Source organism: Rhipicephalus microplus, chromosome 2 (assembly GCF_043290135.1).
Source record: "Rhipicephalus microplus isolate Deutch F79 chromosome 2, USDA_Rmic, whole genome shotgun sequence".
Classification (NCBI taxonomy): Eukaryota; Metazoa; Arthropoda; class Arachnida; order Ixodida; family Ixodidae; genus Rhipicephalus; species Rhipicephalus microplus.
This window is the reverse complement of record NC_134701.1, coordinates 13,882,173-13,900,795: the sequence shown is the minus strand read 5'-3', so window position 1 is coordinate 13,900,795 and position 18,623 is coordinate 13,882,173. Positions and strand designations below refer to the sequence as shown.

Here is an 18,623-nt window from a genome sequence, read left to right as displayed (position 1 = left end):
TGCCAGCTTAAAACAAACAACCCGGCATCATTTCTTATTGTATAACGTGGCAACGGAAAGTACAAGAAAGGGTTGATTGGCGGATCATGGTAGACGCCTTCGCCCTGCAGTTGGCCTATTTAGGCTGATGATGATGATTTCTTAGTGAACTTCGGCAACTTTGAGCGTATCTATCTATCTATCTATCTATCTATCTATCTATCTATCTATCTATCTATCTATCTATCTATCTATCTATCTATCTATCTATCTATCTATCTATCTATCTATCTATCTATCTAGCCACCAAGGACTTTTAGCTCTCCTGGCCGTTTCGATAATAGTACAGATACCAAAAAAATTATGGCTAACATGACTGTATGACGAGCATGAGGGACTACTCAAAATATGCAAATTAGTGACACGTATGTCATGAATACCATCATTTACATTTCATAGACCTGCTGCGCTTGCGGTAGTTTCGTTCACACGGCAGATTGCAAAAATAATATGGTATGACATGAGTGCATGGCGAACGTTAGCGATATACCCTAACGTGGAAATTATGACATGTATGTTATGTAAGTACCCTATCAAAAATCTTGTGTGTGTGGATGCAGGAATTGTTGGTGGATATGGTGGAAAGAATAGTGGATATGGTGGAAACTGTAGTGGGCATATTGGCTGATGACGGTGAAAGTGGAAAAAATGATGGCAGATGGTGGTGGTGGCAGTGAGCCAATGGTGGTGACGGTGAAAAATGCCGGTTGATAACGGCTAGATTGGAAAAAGAATGGTAGCAGATGGTGGTGGTGGTGGCGAGCCAATCGTGGTGACGGTGGAAAATGTCCGCTGATGGTGGCGAGGCAAAACGTGTTTGCTAGAAAGCAAGGTGGATGACGGTGGCGTGATGGAATCTTGTTGGATGATGGTGGCATTATGAAAGTCACAACAGCATGTGAAATCATCTGTTTGTAGTATTTCATTCTTCAAAGCGCAAAGATATATGTTTACAGTCAAAAGAAATCAACGCTGCCCATTACGCTTTCTAGCACGTTAATTTTTTTATTCATGCAGTGTCAACAACGCTTCAACTTTTGTGGTGCGTACAATATGTTGACATATCGCGCACGGACTTACACCAGTTTGACATCCGCGATGTGTTTTTTGTTGTGATGTTTAGAAGACTAGAGGTGTCACTGTGAACAGTAATGCTAAATTTTTACATCGGCGCACAGTTGTCAAGAAATAAATGACTTCCAGTTTGCCATTGCCCCTTTCAGTGTTAGAGCAGAACACAGCGGTCACTTGATGTCGCCATGTTAAAAACGCAACTCTGGCAATTCTCGCACACTATATTGCATGAGCCGTACATTTAAGTTAACAAAGCGCGTTTGAATATGCACAAACTTTCACTTTCGACATGCGTCGAGATGAGCCCCAGCAAATTTGACTTTCACCCTTCTGTTTTACCACCATTATTTCCACGAAAGGTTAGTGCTACCGACCGAGCCCGTACAAGTATTATCGGTGCTTCTGGGTTTCAGAATACACAATTTTGACGAGTAAAAATGGCAATAAAGTACAGCTGGGGCATCATTTAACCTAAATGAAGCCTTTTTTTTACTGTGTATGGTGTCCGCGCAAGAAGCGACAAATATCGATGCGACGCGCTTGCAGCACTTCCACCAAATGCACGCCTCTTCTCACCGACAGCTGCTGGTCGCACTCGCCGGAACTTCACTGGCTCTTACGCGAGAACACGGTCTCGTAAATTTGTATGCTTACCGTACCTATATGATAGCATAATGTTTCTGTCGCACTGCATTAGTTTTGGCCAAGCCGTTATGTAGTTGTTCCTAACGACAGAGGAACAGCGGTACGCTGGCACGACTGCGCTGTGCGTTGCGCAAAAAACATCACAATCAATTATGTTTTTAAATATTACGACAATTATCAACACAAAACCGAAAAAATCGGCAGATCCCACGTACAGTGGAAATCGATTATATGCGAAGCACGAATGAGAAATGTTCATATGTCACTTTAAAATCAGCGCGACGTTACGAGGTGGAGGTGAATGATGCCGTACATGACTTCCGTGTCTTGATTATCATGTTTGGATATGTCGTTTACCTTCGTCATTTATTCACATCACGTGATTAAAAATTCTGTATATGTGGAGCTAGCGAAACGGCCGCGATCATGCTATACGAGCGTGGTATGTTGTCATGTTCTGATATGACACGCGTGTCAGGATTATCACATTTTCCGTAGTCGTATATTTCACAATCCATTGACGTCACGGAACACCAAATTTGGTAAACGTGGAGCTAGCAAAACGGCCGCGAGCTCGCCATGAAGGGCCCTATATACTCCAATGTAGCGTTGACGCGCCCCCACGCTGGTCACAGTGATGCTACGTTAGCAAAACGCGAGCACTCTACAACCTGACGCCAGGCGCGACCAGCGTCCGTCGAGGCGGCCCGATGGCAACCGGCGTGAAATACGATATACTACATTTTGCGCAGATGCGTTACCCAGACAACACTGCATCTCCCTCTTTTCGTGACGTAGGGACGCCGGACGCGCTGAAACGCGCATGCGTCAAAGCGACGCAGCGTGGCGCGTGCCTGCGAGTATATGGCAGAGCCGGCGCATGGCGTGGCAACGCCGGCGTTACGCGATGAAATAAACGCCGGCGAGCACGCGCTCAACGTTACGTCGAAATGTAATGGCGCCTTGACTGTGGCATGTAGTCATGTTCTTACATGACCCACATCTCATGATTATCATGTTGGCACCAGAGACATTCCTTCGTCATCCATTGGCGTCATGTATTGCCACATTTGGCATATGTGAAGCTAGCAACTTGAACGGCCGCGAGTGCATGATCAGTGAGGCATGTATTCATGTTGTCACATGACACGCATGTCGTGTTTACCATGTTTGGGTGTGTCATTTGCCTATGTCTTCCGTTCGTGTCACGTAATACCGAGTTTGGTACATGTAAAGCCAGTGAAACGGCCGCGAGTGAATCATGAGCATAGCATGTAGTCATGTTATTACATGACACGCCCCTCATATTTATCATTTTTGCACCAGTATCATACCTTCGTCCTCCGTTCACATCCCATAGTACCAAATTTGCTAAAAATGAAGCTAGCAAAACGGCTGCGAGCGCATCATGAGCGTGGCATGTAGTCATGTTGTGATATGGCACGCATGTCATGATTTTCATGTTAGGGTCTGTTGCTTGTGTTCGCCATGCAATCATGCCATACCATACCAGTTTTACAACACGCCATGTGAGCGAAACCACCGCAAGAGCTGCAGGACCATGAAATGTAAATCAAGACATTCATGACATACATATGATATTTATTTTATGACTAGTCAGATATTTTCTTCACACAGTGATGTTATGCCATACAAAGTTTGGTATCGATACCATTATCGAAACGGCCTGGAGAGCTAAAAGTCGTAGGCGGCTAGATTAGATAGATAGATAGATAGATAGATAGAATTGATTGATATGTGGGGTTTAACGTCTCAAAACCATCATATGATTATGAGAGACGCCGTAGTGGAGGGCTCCGGAAATTTTGACCACCTGGGGTTCTTTGACGTGCACCCAAATCTGAGCACACGGGCCTACAACATTTCTGCCTCCATCGGAAATGCAGCCACTGCAGCCGGGATTCAAACCCGCGACCTGCGGGTCAGCAGCCGAGTACCTTAGCCACTACACCACTGCGCGGGGCGAGATAGATAGATAGATAGATAGATAGATAGATAGATAGATAGATAGATAGATAGATAGATAGATAGATAGATAGATAGATAGATAGATAGATAGATAGATAGATAGATAGATAGATAGATAGATAGATAGATAGATACGCTCAAAGTCACCGAAGTTCGCTAAGAAATGCTTCGCATTAAAAAAAAAAACTTTTCGTATGCGCCGCTCTAGCGACTGAAGCTGGGACCGTCGATGCCAAGCAATCCAGACGGCCGGTCGTAGTCCGACAAGCACGACAACAGAACAACGGTGTAACGTGTACCATTGTGTAACTTTTAGCATATACGTATACTTATTTACGTTAATGTGTTACCAGATACCGGTTTGCGCTTACCGTGTAAGCGGAACGCGCGTCTTCCAACGTTTTGAGCTTCTCATACGTAAACGTGTATACGCCCATACGTTTTCGCAAGCCATAAGTGGTGATGCTAACTGCATTCAAACTGCATTTAATTTACAAAGGATTAAATGATTGTTGTGGCAAAATCACGAGACTTTTTTCATCGCGCGCAGTATCCTGGCACACGCAAAAAAAAGAAAGATAGACGGTTACTGTAGCGATGGTGTCGACATCTTGTGGCACTTCGTGCAACCACAGTCGTGAACATGTTCGCTTACGCGTAATGTTTTTGAGGGGAAAATGATTAAAAAGTAACTCATTTGTAAGAGCGCCGCTGCGCGATTTTTGCATCGGACGTACAATGCACAATGTTTCTGCAATGACAATGTTGTGATTGCCTAGTTCACTATGTTCACACTAGATGGCACCGCCTATTCAGTTGGTCGGAGGCTGGCATAATTTTGGTTTCTATGTTTCAGGCCATGCTAGCATCGGTAATCTGACTGAAACAATGTGATCGCTATTTGAGCTCGCACTTTGGCTTATTTTAACTCGACGGCTAGAGTATCCGCAGTGCGGATACCATGAGTTCCTGCGAAGGTGGACCTTACAAGGCAGCTGATCCATGCTGTCCGAGATTTGGCGCCTTTCAATCAATCAATCAATGTTTCTTTATTAGCATCAGAAGTGTACATTGTGAGTAAGTATGCAGGAGGAGGTCCCAAGGTAGTAAACCGCAGGCGGGACCTCCTATGTTATTACAATGAAAAAGCTAAAATATGAATACCGAAAGAGCAAGTCACGGAACATTTCGAACTTTTTTTTTCTACAAACAAAGCAAGATATCAAAACTTAACAAAATCTAGCAGTCATACGTTTAATAGAGACTTTTTTAATTTCCTCTTAAAGACATGACTGTTCATTAAGTCTTTCACATCATGTGATAAAGAATGTCATATTGAAATTGATGAAAAAACAATGCTCATTTTTCCATAATTAGTGCGAACTTTAGGTAATAACAGGTTATGGGCGACTGCGAATCTAGTAATATAGGAATTATCCAACAAGGTAAAAGGAAAGATGTCGATAGTGAGGGTACGGGTTGTGTCATGATATTTGTATAGTGGTTATCCACTATAATATTTGTGCTTAAAACTTAAAAGTCAAAGTGGTGGCACTGGCCAGCCTAGGCTTTGCTTGCTGTGAAGGTGGGTGACGTCACGGGTAACATGATTATCGACACCTAGTACTTGTAAAATATAAGAAATGATACATAGTATGTACAATTTTTGTAATCCTGACAAGAGTGGTTTCTGTCGCACCCTGTTCTGATGCCCAGGCGCGAAAGACCATGTATCTGATTTAAATACTTTTCCTGATTAATAAACCTTTAGTTGTGAGAGCAAGCGCTGTCCTTGTCAGCCTCTTCTGTCCGACCGTTTTTTTTTTGTGCGCTTCAACAAAGTCTTCAATTATGAACGCAATCCAACTGTCCCAACTTGCCATCCTGCTGTTAACACGATGTGCCAGCATGTGCGCCAGTGCAGCTTATCTCCGCTAGGAGGCCAGTGGTGGCAGGGATGTTTATGGCCGCGCGAACGCATGGCCCCATTGCCCCAGCTATCTTGCGACGTATCTGTTTGGGGTTTCGCGCATGTGCACTACCGCCGCCCCAACGTCCTGGGTACGCAAGCCGCTTTGGTACCGAGCACTGAAACTCCCTAATGTTGCTCAAGATTCAACGTTAATACTTGTGCAATTGTCAATAAAAAGCAATTATTGCGCATGTCTGGGGCACCATAACAACACGTATATACTCTGCATGTCCGTCTTTTACTGGGAAAGGCATACATAAGTAATTTTAAAGACCGTAGCGCTTATCACGCAGCGCTGATCATGCAACGCCTTCACGAAAAGGCGACTGCTTTCAACGCTTTGCTAAGACGAGACGGTGGTGGCACCTACCCATCGCCTTGCGTTCTACACTTTATCACCTCTGAGACGCGCACGCACACCCGCCTCCGAGCCACGCGCATCGTTTTCCAAGAAAACTACCAGATGGCGCTCATGTCTAACGTGTGGCGTGACTTGATGCGCTTGTTCGCCTCCGCTGCACGCTCGAGGCACTCTAACGCAGCGCCTCCAGAATACCATTCACCGATTCTTGGTTTGGTTTGGTTTGGTTTGCTTTATTCAAGGCAAAATTGAACAAGAATGCCTTGGGGGACACGACTAAAAGCTAAGTAAATGCCTGAGTTGGTCGTGCTACCCTGACAGAACATCAAATAAATGTTTTGTTCACTCTCTCCACACGCAACACTACCGTCTTTCGACGACATTTGCAGATTACCATGCAGATACGGGATCAATTTTTGCGGGTGCTTTCTACATCGTTTTTATACAATTATTCTCATTACTTCTTTAGTAGCAGCTTGTCACGATGGTTCTGACCCTGCTTGGCACTCCAGCATTGGCGGCTGGAGCGCGCCACTCACCATCCGCTCCACCATACGCCACTATACACCATGTGCCACCAACTTTCCAGCACCATAATCCACCAAAATGGTGGATGGTGGAATTGACCATTCCTATGGTGGACGTTTTTTCAATAGGGTAATGACAACACGCCACGCTCATGGTGCGCTCGCGGTCGTTTCGCTAGCTTCACGTGTACCAAATTTGGTAGTACGAACCGTGAATGGATGACGAAATTATATGACTGGTGCATACATAATAATCATGAGATGTGTTTTATGTAAAAACATGATTACACGACACGCTCATGATACGCTCACGGCCGTTTCGCTGGCTTCACATATACCAAATTCGGCATTACGTGACGTAAATAGACGACGAAAGTGATTGACACGCGCCAACATGATAATCAAGACATGCGTGTTATGTAAAACATGATTACATGCTACGCTCATAGCGTGCTTGAGGCTGTTTAGCGACCAAGTTTGGTAATACGTGACATGAATGGACGACGAAAGTAAATGACACGTCCAAACATGATAATCATGCTATACGTGTAATGTAAAACATAACAACATGCTACGCTCATAGCACGCTCGTGGCCGTTTTGCTAGCTACAAAGATACCAACTGTGGTATCACGTGACGCGAATAGACGAAGAAGGCAAATGATACGTCCAATCATGATTATCATGACATGCATATCTCTTAAAATGTCACTACATGCTGCGCTCATAGCGTGCTCGCGGCCATTTCGCTAGCTCTACATATACCAAATTCGGCATTACGTGACGTAAATAGACGACGAAAGTGATTGACACGCGCCAACATGATAATCAAGACATGCGTGTTATGTAAAACATGATTACATGCTACGCTCATAGCGTGCTTGAGGCTGTTTAGCGACCAAGTTTGGTAATACGTGACATGAATGGACGACGAAAGTAAATGACACGTCCAAACATGATAATCATGCTATACGTGTAATGTAAAACATAACAACATGCTACGCTCATAGCACGCTCGTGGCCGTTTTGCTAGCTACAAAGATACCAACTGTGGTATCACGTGACGCGAATAGACGAAGAAGGCAAATGATACGTCCAATCATGATTATCATGACATGCATATCTCTTAAAATGTCACTACATGCTGCGCTCATAGCGTGCTCGCGGCCATTTCGCTAGCTCTACATATACCAAATTTGGTGTCAGCTGACGTGAATAGATGAAGAAAGTTAATGACGCGTTCAAACACAATAATCATGGCATGGAAGTCATGTACAGCATAATTTACGTCAGCCTCATCACGTTGTGCTGCTGTCAAACCGACATCACAACCTTCCCCATTCGTGCTTCGGCAATGATCGACTCCCACTGTACGTGGGATCTGCCAATTTTTCTCATTTGGTTTGTGACACATTAGAATATTGGTGTTTCAGAAGAAGGCCGTGAAGCGTATCGCTTTCTTTAGTTTTATATGGAGGGCTAACTTGTAAGAATTAAAAAAAAAGCTCATCTTGGGCGCCAGTAGTATAATGTGCTTGAAAAAGCGGGTAACTCTAAAATGGGAGAGCTAGAAGCTGTCCCGTCGCCTCAAACTTGATGATACCCGTCTTCCAAAAGTAAACAGAACTTTTTAGACCGCTAACGTCACACCTATAGACATAATAATTTTTTTCCATAAAGACAAGTCATTTCAAGGCCATAATAAATCAGGTGGGTTGCCGGTGCTACGTATAGTGAAACAATGCTACGCGTCAGAAAAGCAGGGAATCGGAAACTCGTAAGGCTTAGCCACTTTGATCTGTAGCCATTCGTATTTTCAATGTCTTGTAAGAAATTAGGCCAGTGACGCAGTAAGCCTAAATCGGTTATTAGATAACCCTTAGAACTTCCATTACGGGCTCATATCGTTAATGCTAAAAGATCAAAAGAACTCCAGGCTCTTTTTATAGGGAAGCCGTCGCATAGACGGATGCTATTGCCACCGTTTCACATGTGACAATGTCATTTTATTCGTCAGTAGTACCCTTCAAGGAGCTTAAAAAAACGTGCCGACTACACTCTGTTCCTGAGAAACTCAGACATAGTTGTGGTTAACTCAAATTGAAAGAAAGTTCTCTCCTTCTTACATTTCAATAAATTCTACCCCGAAGAAGCTTTAACTAACCAAGTTAGCCACTGCTTGTATTCGTTGCATAAGAAGACGATTGGGTTCTTAACGTGTAGTGATGCTACAGTGCCGATTAAGATTTCTAGAGTGGTGCCACCTAGACGCGCAATTGAGATGTTCTTTGAGAGCAATCCCTGTCATTATTCGATATATCTAGGTGCTATTTTGACCAGAAACGCTTGCCGTTTTAGATAAGCAACTGCACGAAGCATCTCCGGCAATGACACATGCGTCCACTGGGTAGGTCCGGACAGACTCACGTCGGACAGCTTGTCGAAGCGCGCGAAGAGCTCGTTGAGCGTGCGAACCAGCTGCGCCGCCGGGCAGGTAGACGAAAAGGCGGTGAATCCCACGATGTCAGCGAACAAGATGCTCACATTCTCATGGCGGCTCATGTAGATCTTCTTGAAGGGTCCCTGCACTACGGCATCCAGGTCCTGCTTCAGCTCCGCGGCCACGTGCTTTGGCAGTACGGAAAGTAGTAGCCGCTCTTGCTCCTGCGCATCAAAAAAAACATCCTTGAGAATACTAGAGCTGCTTGTAGCTTATATGTGACAATGACTTCAGACAAGAAACGCGGTACGTATACGAGATAGGCGTCACGTTTTTCTGAGCAGGCTTTGCTACCCTGGCACAGTATAGCGGGGAAGACTTCCTAAAACTGCTGGAGCAACAATAGCGAACGAAGTGATGAGGCAAAATCATAGAAAGCTGACAGGAAGAATCTTTCGAAGAAGCATTGTGGTTGTTGGAGTACACAAAAAAAAACACACGAGAAAACATTCATCAACTATAAATCTTTTTGGCAATGCTGCATGAAACTTCGAAAAGGTAAATTGTTGGTCTTGTCGGCATAACAAGTTCACAAAGTTTAGTGCGGCAGTGAAATGACGAGGACAAAACAGTGAAAACAAACACAAGGCTATCTGCACGAAACGTCGCATTTGACGATGCAACAATGCTTCCTCTGCCGTACTGGAATTTTGTCCCGTTAACTTAGTGTAGTGGTCATTTATTATCGGTCATCTGCATTAGAAGGAAGCTGTTGCGAAATTGTTCTTATTCCATGAGAGTCGCAAGAATTTCTCGATGCGAGGATGTAGCAATCTTGGCAGAAAATTGCTTTTTTTGGAATATTTAACAAAAGTGGCTTCTAGTACTAAGGTGCCCACAGCATATTTTTCTTAGCGTATGTGCAAGTGCTCATAGCTTATGGTGCCGCGAGCGTACGTGCACCACTGGGTTCGTGTTAGCTTTAGTCTTAAAGAAGCTGATACCCCTTTGTCTCGGCATAGCTAGACAGTACATGATCTTGACTGCCTTTTGTTTTTTTGTAAATCAAAGCAGAACCATTATGCTCCAGGTTTGCTGTCGCTTGTTCGTAGAAACTTGTCACCGTCATGAGCCGCTACTATCTCTTCGGGTTTTCCGCCACGCTGCCAGAACACATGCGCCTGTATTTGACCGCCATCACATGCAATAACTTAGATGGGAAAGAGAGCGACTACAGAGAGACAGGAAAATAATGCAGGAACATAGACACAGACAAAAGAAAGGGCCAAGTTCTTGGAGAAAAGTTTCTTGGTAGGGCGAGATCTCGACTCACGTACCCATTTGCCACTCCCGTACCCGAGGGTCACGATGGCCATAACAGGGCATCATGACACTTTACTATCTAGATATCACGTTATTTCTGTAATAAGGGGGATGGGAAGTGAAGGCAAGGAGGAAGGCAGAAGTAGAGAGAGACAAATAAGGAAAGGAGTAGCAAAAATAGAAATGAATGAAAACAAACAAAATGGAGAAAATATTGACAGATAGATAAAGAGAGAGGGAGAGAGAGAGAAATAGAGAGTAAAGTCAGAGTGTTCAGCCAAGTTTCGGCTCTATTGGTCATTCTGCACTTGGGCTGGGTGAAAGGGGAAATGATAGAAAGGGAAAGATAGGGAAGAGAGAAGAGTAAGAAAGGAATGCATAAACAGTCAGTTTCAACAAGGTGGAGAGACCCGGACACAAACTGAAGATAACAGAAATAAAAGCAAGCACAGCACAATTAAAAATAAATAAATACTTTATTCTAACTTTTAAATAGTAGTGGTTTGTCACATATGTTACAGCTCTGCAAGTAACTGCAGTTAGGATTGGTAAGGGTGGCAACAGTTAGTACCTACAGTTATTACCTTTGTTGTTACTACCAGCATTTAGCAACTGTCAATACCCTACTTGATACCAACCATAGGTAGTGACTTTCGAAAGTCTTAAGAAAACTGAATAGAAACCAATATTACCGTGTTGATTTTGCCATAAATGTATTAATGTTAACAATGGTCAATTGATCAGGAGCAGTTCCGTTGGCTCGGCTGTAACAACTATGTTTTCAATTCACAGGCACTACTGGTCTCCTGGGTCGCCTGGCTATCTTCTGCAACAAACGGAGGCATCACCTGGGATAATCATCGTTTTGAGCTGTCCTGCCTCACGACACCTTGGTCGCGGCGCCCTTCATCGTGACTACGCCTGCGCAAGCCACCCCCGCCTCCCTCTTACGGTCATCAGTCACATCCTCTATCATCAACCGAATAAGTCCTCCCATCCAGTTTGCCTCCAGTAGGCATGGGAGCAGTTTCGTTGGCATAGCCTTCAACCACTGTGTTTTGAATTCACAGGTCTATGCTATTTATTCCTTGTTTGCTAAGGCAAATGACGAGCCATATTTGATTGTGTTCCCGTGCCCAGGAGATTTATGTGAAACCGCTCGTGAGTGACACTTTTCCGGCTATGCTCGGGGGATTTCGAAACAAGCCCTAGCACTAACAGACACTCTGAATCTCACTGCTCATATCCGCCTGGTCGGGTTCTGGCGGCTGATGGTAATGATAGGGTGTATACTTGGGTATACACCCAAGTTTTGAAGGTGTTGGCCTCATCGCCAGCCACCTGAAATCTCTGCTTCTGCGAAATATGGTGAGGTCGCCATCAACCTGGCTGGACCATGCACCATTAGGTCTGCCGAGCCCACCGAGAGAACACTTTCCTTCTCGGAGTGACTTCCCCAGCATCCACGAAGCAAGCGGGAGCCGAGGGGTGCTCGTCATAGATCAAGGGGCAACAGCCCCGACAACACGACTCGGGGCCGCACAGAGGCTGCCGGTGACAGTGCTTCTCCTCCACTTAGGGACTGACTCAACAACCCGTCAGGTACGGCCCGCTCCAGCAGATGTTGGTCTCGTGATTTCATGGCCTTAAGAAAGAAAGTTGATAAGCGTTTGAGGTTTGAAATGCATGCTTCAAACCTGGAAACATATATTTCATCGGGATTTGCACCAAAGGGTCTCACTGTTCAGCTGCAACCCGCAATGAATAACTTCCACAAAAATGAGCAGCGGCAGTGGAGCAATATCTTAAAAGTTGCATCTATTAGGCTTACGCAGGTCGTAATTCGCAACTTTCACCACCTAGAGAGGGCGCTGGTGCAAGCCCAACATGGCTGTCGTTTGGGGGATCGTGCAGCCGGCGCGCCGGCAGCCGCCGCTGGTGTGCCCGTCACTTCGACCTGTGTAGTATTTTATTCTGCAGCCATTGTTATGTGAATGATTTGATGAGAAGAGCATTAACTCTAGCATGTATTATATCTCACAATGCGTGTTGAGAAACGCGTGTGTGGCATATATTGAAGGAAAAGATGTTTTGAACGCCGGGCACATCGTCTGCTGTGGTTTATAGCTTTGTGAATGCTGCTCGGGCCACGGCCGGGAATACCGTGCGGCCGTGCTCGTGCAAAGCAGGAAACTTCGCCTTTGACTGCACGGCGTCTGCCCAGCGGCATCCAACATATTTTATAGCTCAGCAAGCAAACAATAAAGAGTAAATCATTGCTACTACGACTCGCTGTACCTGTCTGACTTTAGAATAACCGTAGTAGAAATTGACAGCGACAAATATAAAGCACCAGTGATCCGCCTAAGTGAGAAAGAGAGAGAGAGAGAGAGAAGAAATGTAGGAAAGGTAGGGAGGTTAACTAGACTATGCGTCCAGTTTGCTACCCTACACACGGGGAGGGGGACAGGGGAGTAAAAAAAGAGAGAGATGGATAGACACATGTCACATCACACACACAATGCCGAGTTTCACTGGTGGTCCCTCAATGAAGTTGCTGTCAAGTATCTCAGGAGGGCTCGTGTGGCTTTCTGTGCTGATGTGCTGCGCGACCAAGCTCCTAAGATCTTTGCTTCATTGAATGGCCGGTCATCGAGTCTATTCAAGGCATACAGGAGAGTACGGCGATCTTCATAAAATTGGGCACAGTGGCACAAGAGATGTTCAATTGTCTATACAGTTGCAGCTTTCACACATGGATGAATCTGCCATGCCAATGCGATGGCTGAATGACTCAGTAAACGCTACCCCAGTCCACAGCCGGCGCAGCATTGTAGCGTCACATCGAGAAATCTTGGAATGCAGTTGTTTCTGGAGTAATGACTTAAGGTTCTTAGGGCGATGAGTGGAGTCAAGTGGTGAATTCCAGTGCGCAAGCGTTGCATTATGCGCGATGTGACGAAGTTCTCTAGCTGCGTCTACTCCTGTCAAGGGTATTAACAGTGTGGGCGCTCCATCTTGGGCACACCGGGCAGCGTCGCGTTGGCGAGGTGGTTACCACTGATGCGACAGTGGCCCGGCAATCATTGTAAAACAATGTCGTGTCCTTGATCAGCGGCGCGATGACAAATTTCATTATAACGATACACCATCTGGTGGTAGTTTCCACGTCGTAGAATTCGCACGCATTGAAGGGCTGCCTTGGAGTCGCAGAATATGGCCCATATACTAGGGGATTCTTGCGTAACAAACTCCACAGTGGCTCGCCCTGCCACGGTAGTCTACAGGCTAAGGTACTCGGCTGCTGACCCGCAGGTCGCGGGATCAAATCCCGGCTGTGGCGGCTGCATTTCCGATTGAGGCGGAAATGTTGTAGGCCCGTGTACTGAGATTTGGGTGCACGTTAAAGTACCCCAGGTGATCAAAATTTCCGCCCTCCACTACGGCGTCTCTCATAATAAAATAGTGGTCTTGGGACGTTAAAGCCCACAAATCAATCAATCAATCCACAGTGGCTCGAAGAGCGGCGAGCTCGGATCCCGTAGATGTCTTGACGTGTGATGTCTTGAATTTGACGGTGATTGATCAAGATTGTTGGTCCTCTGAGCCTTTCTGCTGTGGCGCGGCTCACATCAAGCAAAAACACGTCTTTCCACATGAAAGGCTTTAATGAAACTAAAGAAGAAAGAAAAAGACAAGGGTCAGCCAGCGCTGCCACGAGGCCAAGCGTCAGCTTGTGAGGAGGATCAATAATGATGATGACTGCTATTCCGCTGCAAGGGATAAATAAAGGAAGTCACAACAGTCTCCCGCGCCGACAGATGACGCTAGGTTGCTTCCAATGGATACAGTAGCTGCACAGGACGCTTCACAACAGTGCCGTCGGGCAAGCGTATTAAAGCAAGTCCTCACCATGCCGTCCCGTCTACCAATCAGTTCTTCTATGCCAACGAAGGTCCACAGTTGCCTGAGACGATGTTTTTCTTCGAGTAAAACTACACTGCCTTCCTTCAATATGTGATTTCTTTTTGCTTGGTTGAATGTGTAATTCCCGAGTTCATTGAGGTACTCAAACCAACGAGACCAGAAAGTTTGCAGATCATCTTCTCTCTTGCTCCAGAGTTTCTTCAGTTGATCGTTGGTCAACCCGGTTTTGATTTTGAGGTCGATTTTGAGGTCGTGATTTTGAGGTCGGTTGTCAGTCTTCTTGCAACGAGAAAATCTGCTGAAGAAAGGGGGCACGGCTCATCCACATCATTGTACACATATGTTAAAGGCCGAGAATTTATTACTGCTTCCACTTCCGTTAGTAAAGTGACCAACTCTGTCTGACTTACCAAACGTCGACCAGGGATTTTCTTCAAGCAGGTCTTTACAGAACGTACGAGTTTCTCGTAAAATCCGCCCCACCAAGGAGCACTCGGGCAAATGAATTTCCACTGAATCTTCGAGGAAGGAAAATATGCAAGTACATCGGGATGCCAAATTGTTCGCCAGAGCTTCTCTAGATCTTTGGACGTTTTGACGAAGGTTCGGGCATTGTCGCTGTACATTGTGTGACAGAGGCCTCGGCGTGATACGAATCTCCGAAGTGCACAAAGGAAAGCCACCGTCGTCGAATATTCAACAAGTTCCAAGTGAACAGCTCTTGTTATAGCACAAGTAAAATTAGCGATGTATGAGCGCTCGTGAAGATGCCCTTTGATGTAAAGTGAACCCGCAAAATCTACTCCACTTACAAGAAACGGAGGCTTTTGTTTACAACGATCCTGGTACATACAAGGTGAAACTTGTTCAACTGGTTTAGACTGTAGACGTTGGCAGTTGACACACCTTCGTATGGTTTTTTTTTTCACCAGCTGTCGTAATTGTGGAATCCAGTTTTGTTCCCTTATTTGAGTCAGTGTGTCTCGTACTCCTCCGTGGAAGACTTTTTCGTGTGCATGATTGATGATTAAAGTAACGAGGTGACAGTCTTGCGGTAGGAGAATTGGATGGCGAGAACCGTACGAGTCGTCCGTAATCCGAACTTTTTCTTGTACTCGAAGCAGCCCGCTGTTGTCGAGGAACAATCTTAATTGTCCAACTGGACTTTGGGAAGGAATCGGATTCTCGTTTGCGACGCAGTTGGCGTCGTTACCAATGTGAGCTCTTTGTTCTACGCGAATCAAGTAGCACTGCGCCTGTTGAATTTCTTCAGCAGCTAGCTCCTCGAACCTAGCGCTTTCCTTCCTCAACTTTTTACCATAACGGAAAACCCATGCCGTTGCTCTTACAAGTTTTGTGAGGCTGCTGAATCGTTCGTTTTCAATCAGCGTTGGCATCGATGTTCTCGTGTTAACAGCGTGGATATTGATTTCTGGCCCCGTCTCAGCTGCCTCGAGTTTTCCGTTTTCGAGGTCAAGGTTTCCCCTGAATTCAGGCCAAAATGTATGAGACATCGCAAGCCATCCGGGTCTATACCACTACATCTGTATTTATTCAGTTTGTGTACGGTCATGCCTCGAGGGAGCAAATCTGCAGGTTTTTTTTTCCGGGACGAAATGGCCATCGAGAATATTTTGTCAAATTTCTGATCTCCTGCGTCTTGTTCCGTACGATTGCCTTCCAAGAAACGGGGTCCTTGTATATCCAGCAAAGGGTAATCTGGGACTCTGGCCAAAATGTTACTTCACCAATGCCCATGTCGCAGTTCTTGATGATATAGCCATATAAGGGGGCTGCAAGCAAAGCTGACAATAATTCCAGCCTCGCCAAGGTAACTGTCTTTAACGTTGCAACTCTTGTCTTTGCCATTATTAGTATAGTGTGGACGGTACCACTTGAGTCAACGGTACGAAGGTAGGCTACAGCACCGTATGCTGACTCACTAGCGTCAGAAAAATGTGCAGTTCTGCCTTTTGATAAGCGCCTTCGCTGCCCGCTGTGAGGAACTTGGGAATACTGATCTCATGTAGCATGGCTACCTCCTTGCTCCATTTTTTCCTGACAGCTGACAGCTTCATTGGCATGGTGTCATCCCAGCCGAGGTTTTTCCTCCAAATATCTTGTAGGAAGATCTTCGCCCTTACTATAAAGGGTGACAGAAACCCTAAAGGGTCGTAGATCCTTGCAACAGCTTGGAGCACAAAGCGTTTGGTAATTCGGTGCTCGTCCATAAACTGTAGAATATCCTGGGGGCTAAACGGAAAGGTAACCGTCTGTTTGTTCCAATAAAGTCCCAGGACTTTCAGAGGTCCAAAAGGTGAGCAAAGTAATTTTTCAGAAGTGATTCCTTGTACGAAGACGGCAGATACAACGGGGTCGTTGCTGGCCCAATTACGATGTTCATTGCAGCATCTTTGAAGATTTCAATTATGTCTTTATGCATTTGAATAGCTTGTTCAATGGTGTCAGCCCCAATAAGAAGATCATCCATATATGTGGAGTCTTGCAATAGCCGGGCTGTCGAAGGAAAGCGATTTTCATCGGACCTGAAGTGGTGCTTTGAGGTTGCAGTCAGAAGGAAAGGACTTGAAGTAGCTCCAAAGAGCACTCTCGTCATTCTCCAAACTTCTGTTTCCGGCAGTGCGCTGTCCGCTTGAGGTGAAGTCTTGAACCACAAGAAGCGAAGTGCATCTCTGTCGTGTTCTTGCAGGCCAATTCGAAGGAACGCCTTCTCAACATCAGCATTCATTACTATCTTGTAGCGTCGGAAACGAAGCAGTAGCGTCACTACGTCGGGATTTAGATTGGGGCCGGCTTCTAGACTGTCGTTTAAAGACTTCATCCCGGATTCGTGAGACGAAGCATCGAACACGATGCGTACCTTCGTAGTAGATCGGTCCTCTCGTATGACGGCTTGGTGTGGCATATAATACCGGGATCCAATTGGTTGGTCTTCTTTTGAAGGTACTTTTTCAGCATATCCCTCTTCGAGGTACATTCAAATAGTTGCTTCGTATTGTTTTAAGAACTCACTGTCTTTGTTAAGCTTCTTCATCAAACTGTGCAGACGTTTGAGTGCAACTGCGTAGTTTTCACCCAGATCAACCCTTTCCTTCCACGGTAGCGCCACTTCATATCAATTGTTTTGCTTATTGATGTTCTCAAAATTTGCCAGCACCGATTCAGCGACCGTCGTTTCTTTATTTTCGGCCTGGATACTGGTGCTTTCTATATCCCAGAAACGAGTGAAAAGTTTCAAGATATCTTGCTCGGTCACTAGATCGTAGGACTGCAATACTGGCACACTGTGTAACATCGGCTGCAGTAGACAATGGTCCTTGCACAGTCCATTCCAGTTTCGTCTTGACAGCTTTTAACTTGTCGAACACAGGCTTCAAGGTACCCGTTACTATATCCCAATATTATTCTGATCCAATAAGGACCGCAATCTGTTTGTCTTCTATTCTTTGTAAAGAGAGAGCTCGCGTATCCAAGTGCATCTTCTTCATTTCTCCTATAACGTTTTCTTCTGGTACCGGAATGCATTCAGTGCATATCGTGTCCACCACCAGCACCTCTATTGAAATCGGAAGCTTCTGGTTCGCAGGGAGAATCGATACACGTACCTTCTTCATGGTTTTCCGTATGTTATCATCCCCGAACACACCGACGGCTAACGTTTCCTCTTCTATTAGTTCGCATCCAAGTCTTCCATAAGCTTTGGTTGTAATGAAGCTTCGCTGAATGCCGCCATCAAAAAGGACTCGGTAGCGACCGGATGATTTGGTGCCCAATACGGCGGCTGTTAGACTCTGGAGCATTATGACTGACCTTGCCTGCTTGGACACCAGATTGACCGATGCAGATATCACCTTCTTGTCGTTTTTGATATTGTCGGATGCGCAAACAGATGTTGCGTGCCTTCTTGCGCAGTTGCCGCATTTTAACCGGCTTCTGCAATCCTTTGCCATGTGGCCCTACTTTAGGCAACGAAAGCCTCGTCCAGCTTTGATGAGCATCTCCCTTTTGTCTGAGAAGTCGTTATTCTTCGTATCACAGACTTCGGCAGAATGCTTTTCAGACTGGCAGAACAGGCATTGTTGTGGACTTTTTGTTGAGCTTTGTAGAGCAGCTGTCGTGGAAACGTCACGAGGATGATTGTGTTTTAGTCCTCCCTTATCTGGGGCTCGACGAAATTTTGTTACATCTTGTTCAGCAACAGCTTCCCGACAAGGGAGTTGAAGTTCGAAGAATTCCAGAAGCATTCGAAGATCGTTATCTTCTGGAACCGTTACATGGTATGAATTGCTTTGCGTATTCTAAGAGG

At 45.4% G+C, this 18,623-nt stretch overlaps 1 protein-coding gene and 1 long non-coding RNA gene across 3 annotated transcripts in view; one reads left to right on the top strand and one right to left on the bottom strand.

Annotated features, from left to right (window-relative positions):
* The window catches only part of LOC119169944 (adenylate cyclase type 3), a 1,227,834-nt gene that overhangs the window by 974,003 nt on the left and 235,208 nt on the right, over positions 1 to 18,623 (bottom strand). Inside the window, exon 3 of the mRNA XM_075886158.1 lies at positions 9,034 to 9,270. Coding sequence (XP_075742273.1) covers positions 9,034 to 9,270 — 237 coding nt within the window. The remainder of the gene's footprint in view (positions 1 to 9,033; positions 9,271 to 18,623) is intronic.
* Positions 1 to 18,623, top strand: part of LOC142795972 (uncharacterized) — a 105,406-nt gene that overhangs the window by 75,652 nt on the left and 11,131 nt on the right. For both annotated transcript variants that reach the window (XR_012893459.1, XR_012893454.1), the window contains exon 2: positions 11,162 to 11,971. This is a non-coding gene — a long non-coding RNA (uncharacterized LOC142795972). The remainder of the gene's footprint in view (positions 1 to 11,161; positions 11,972 to 18,623) is intronic.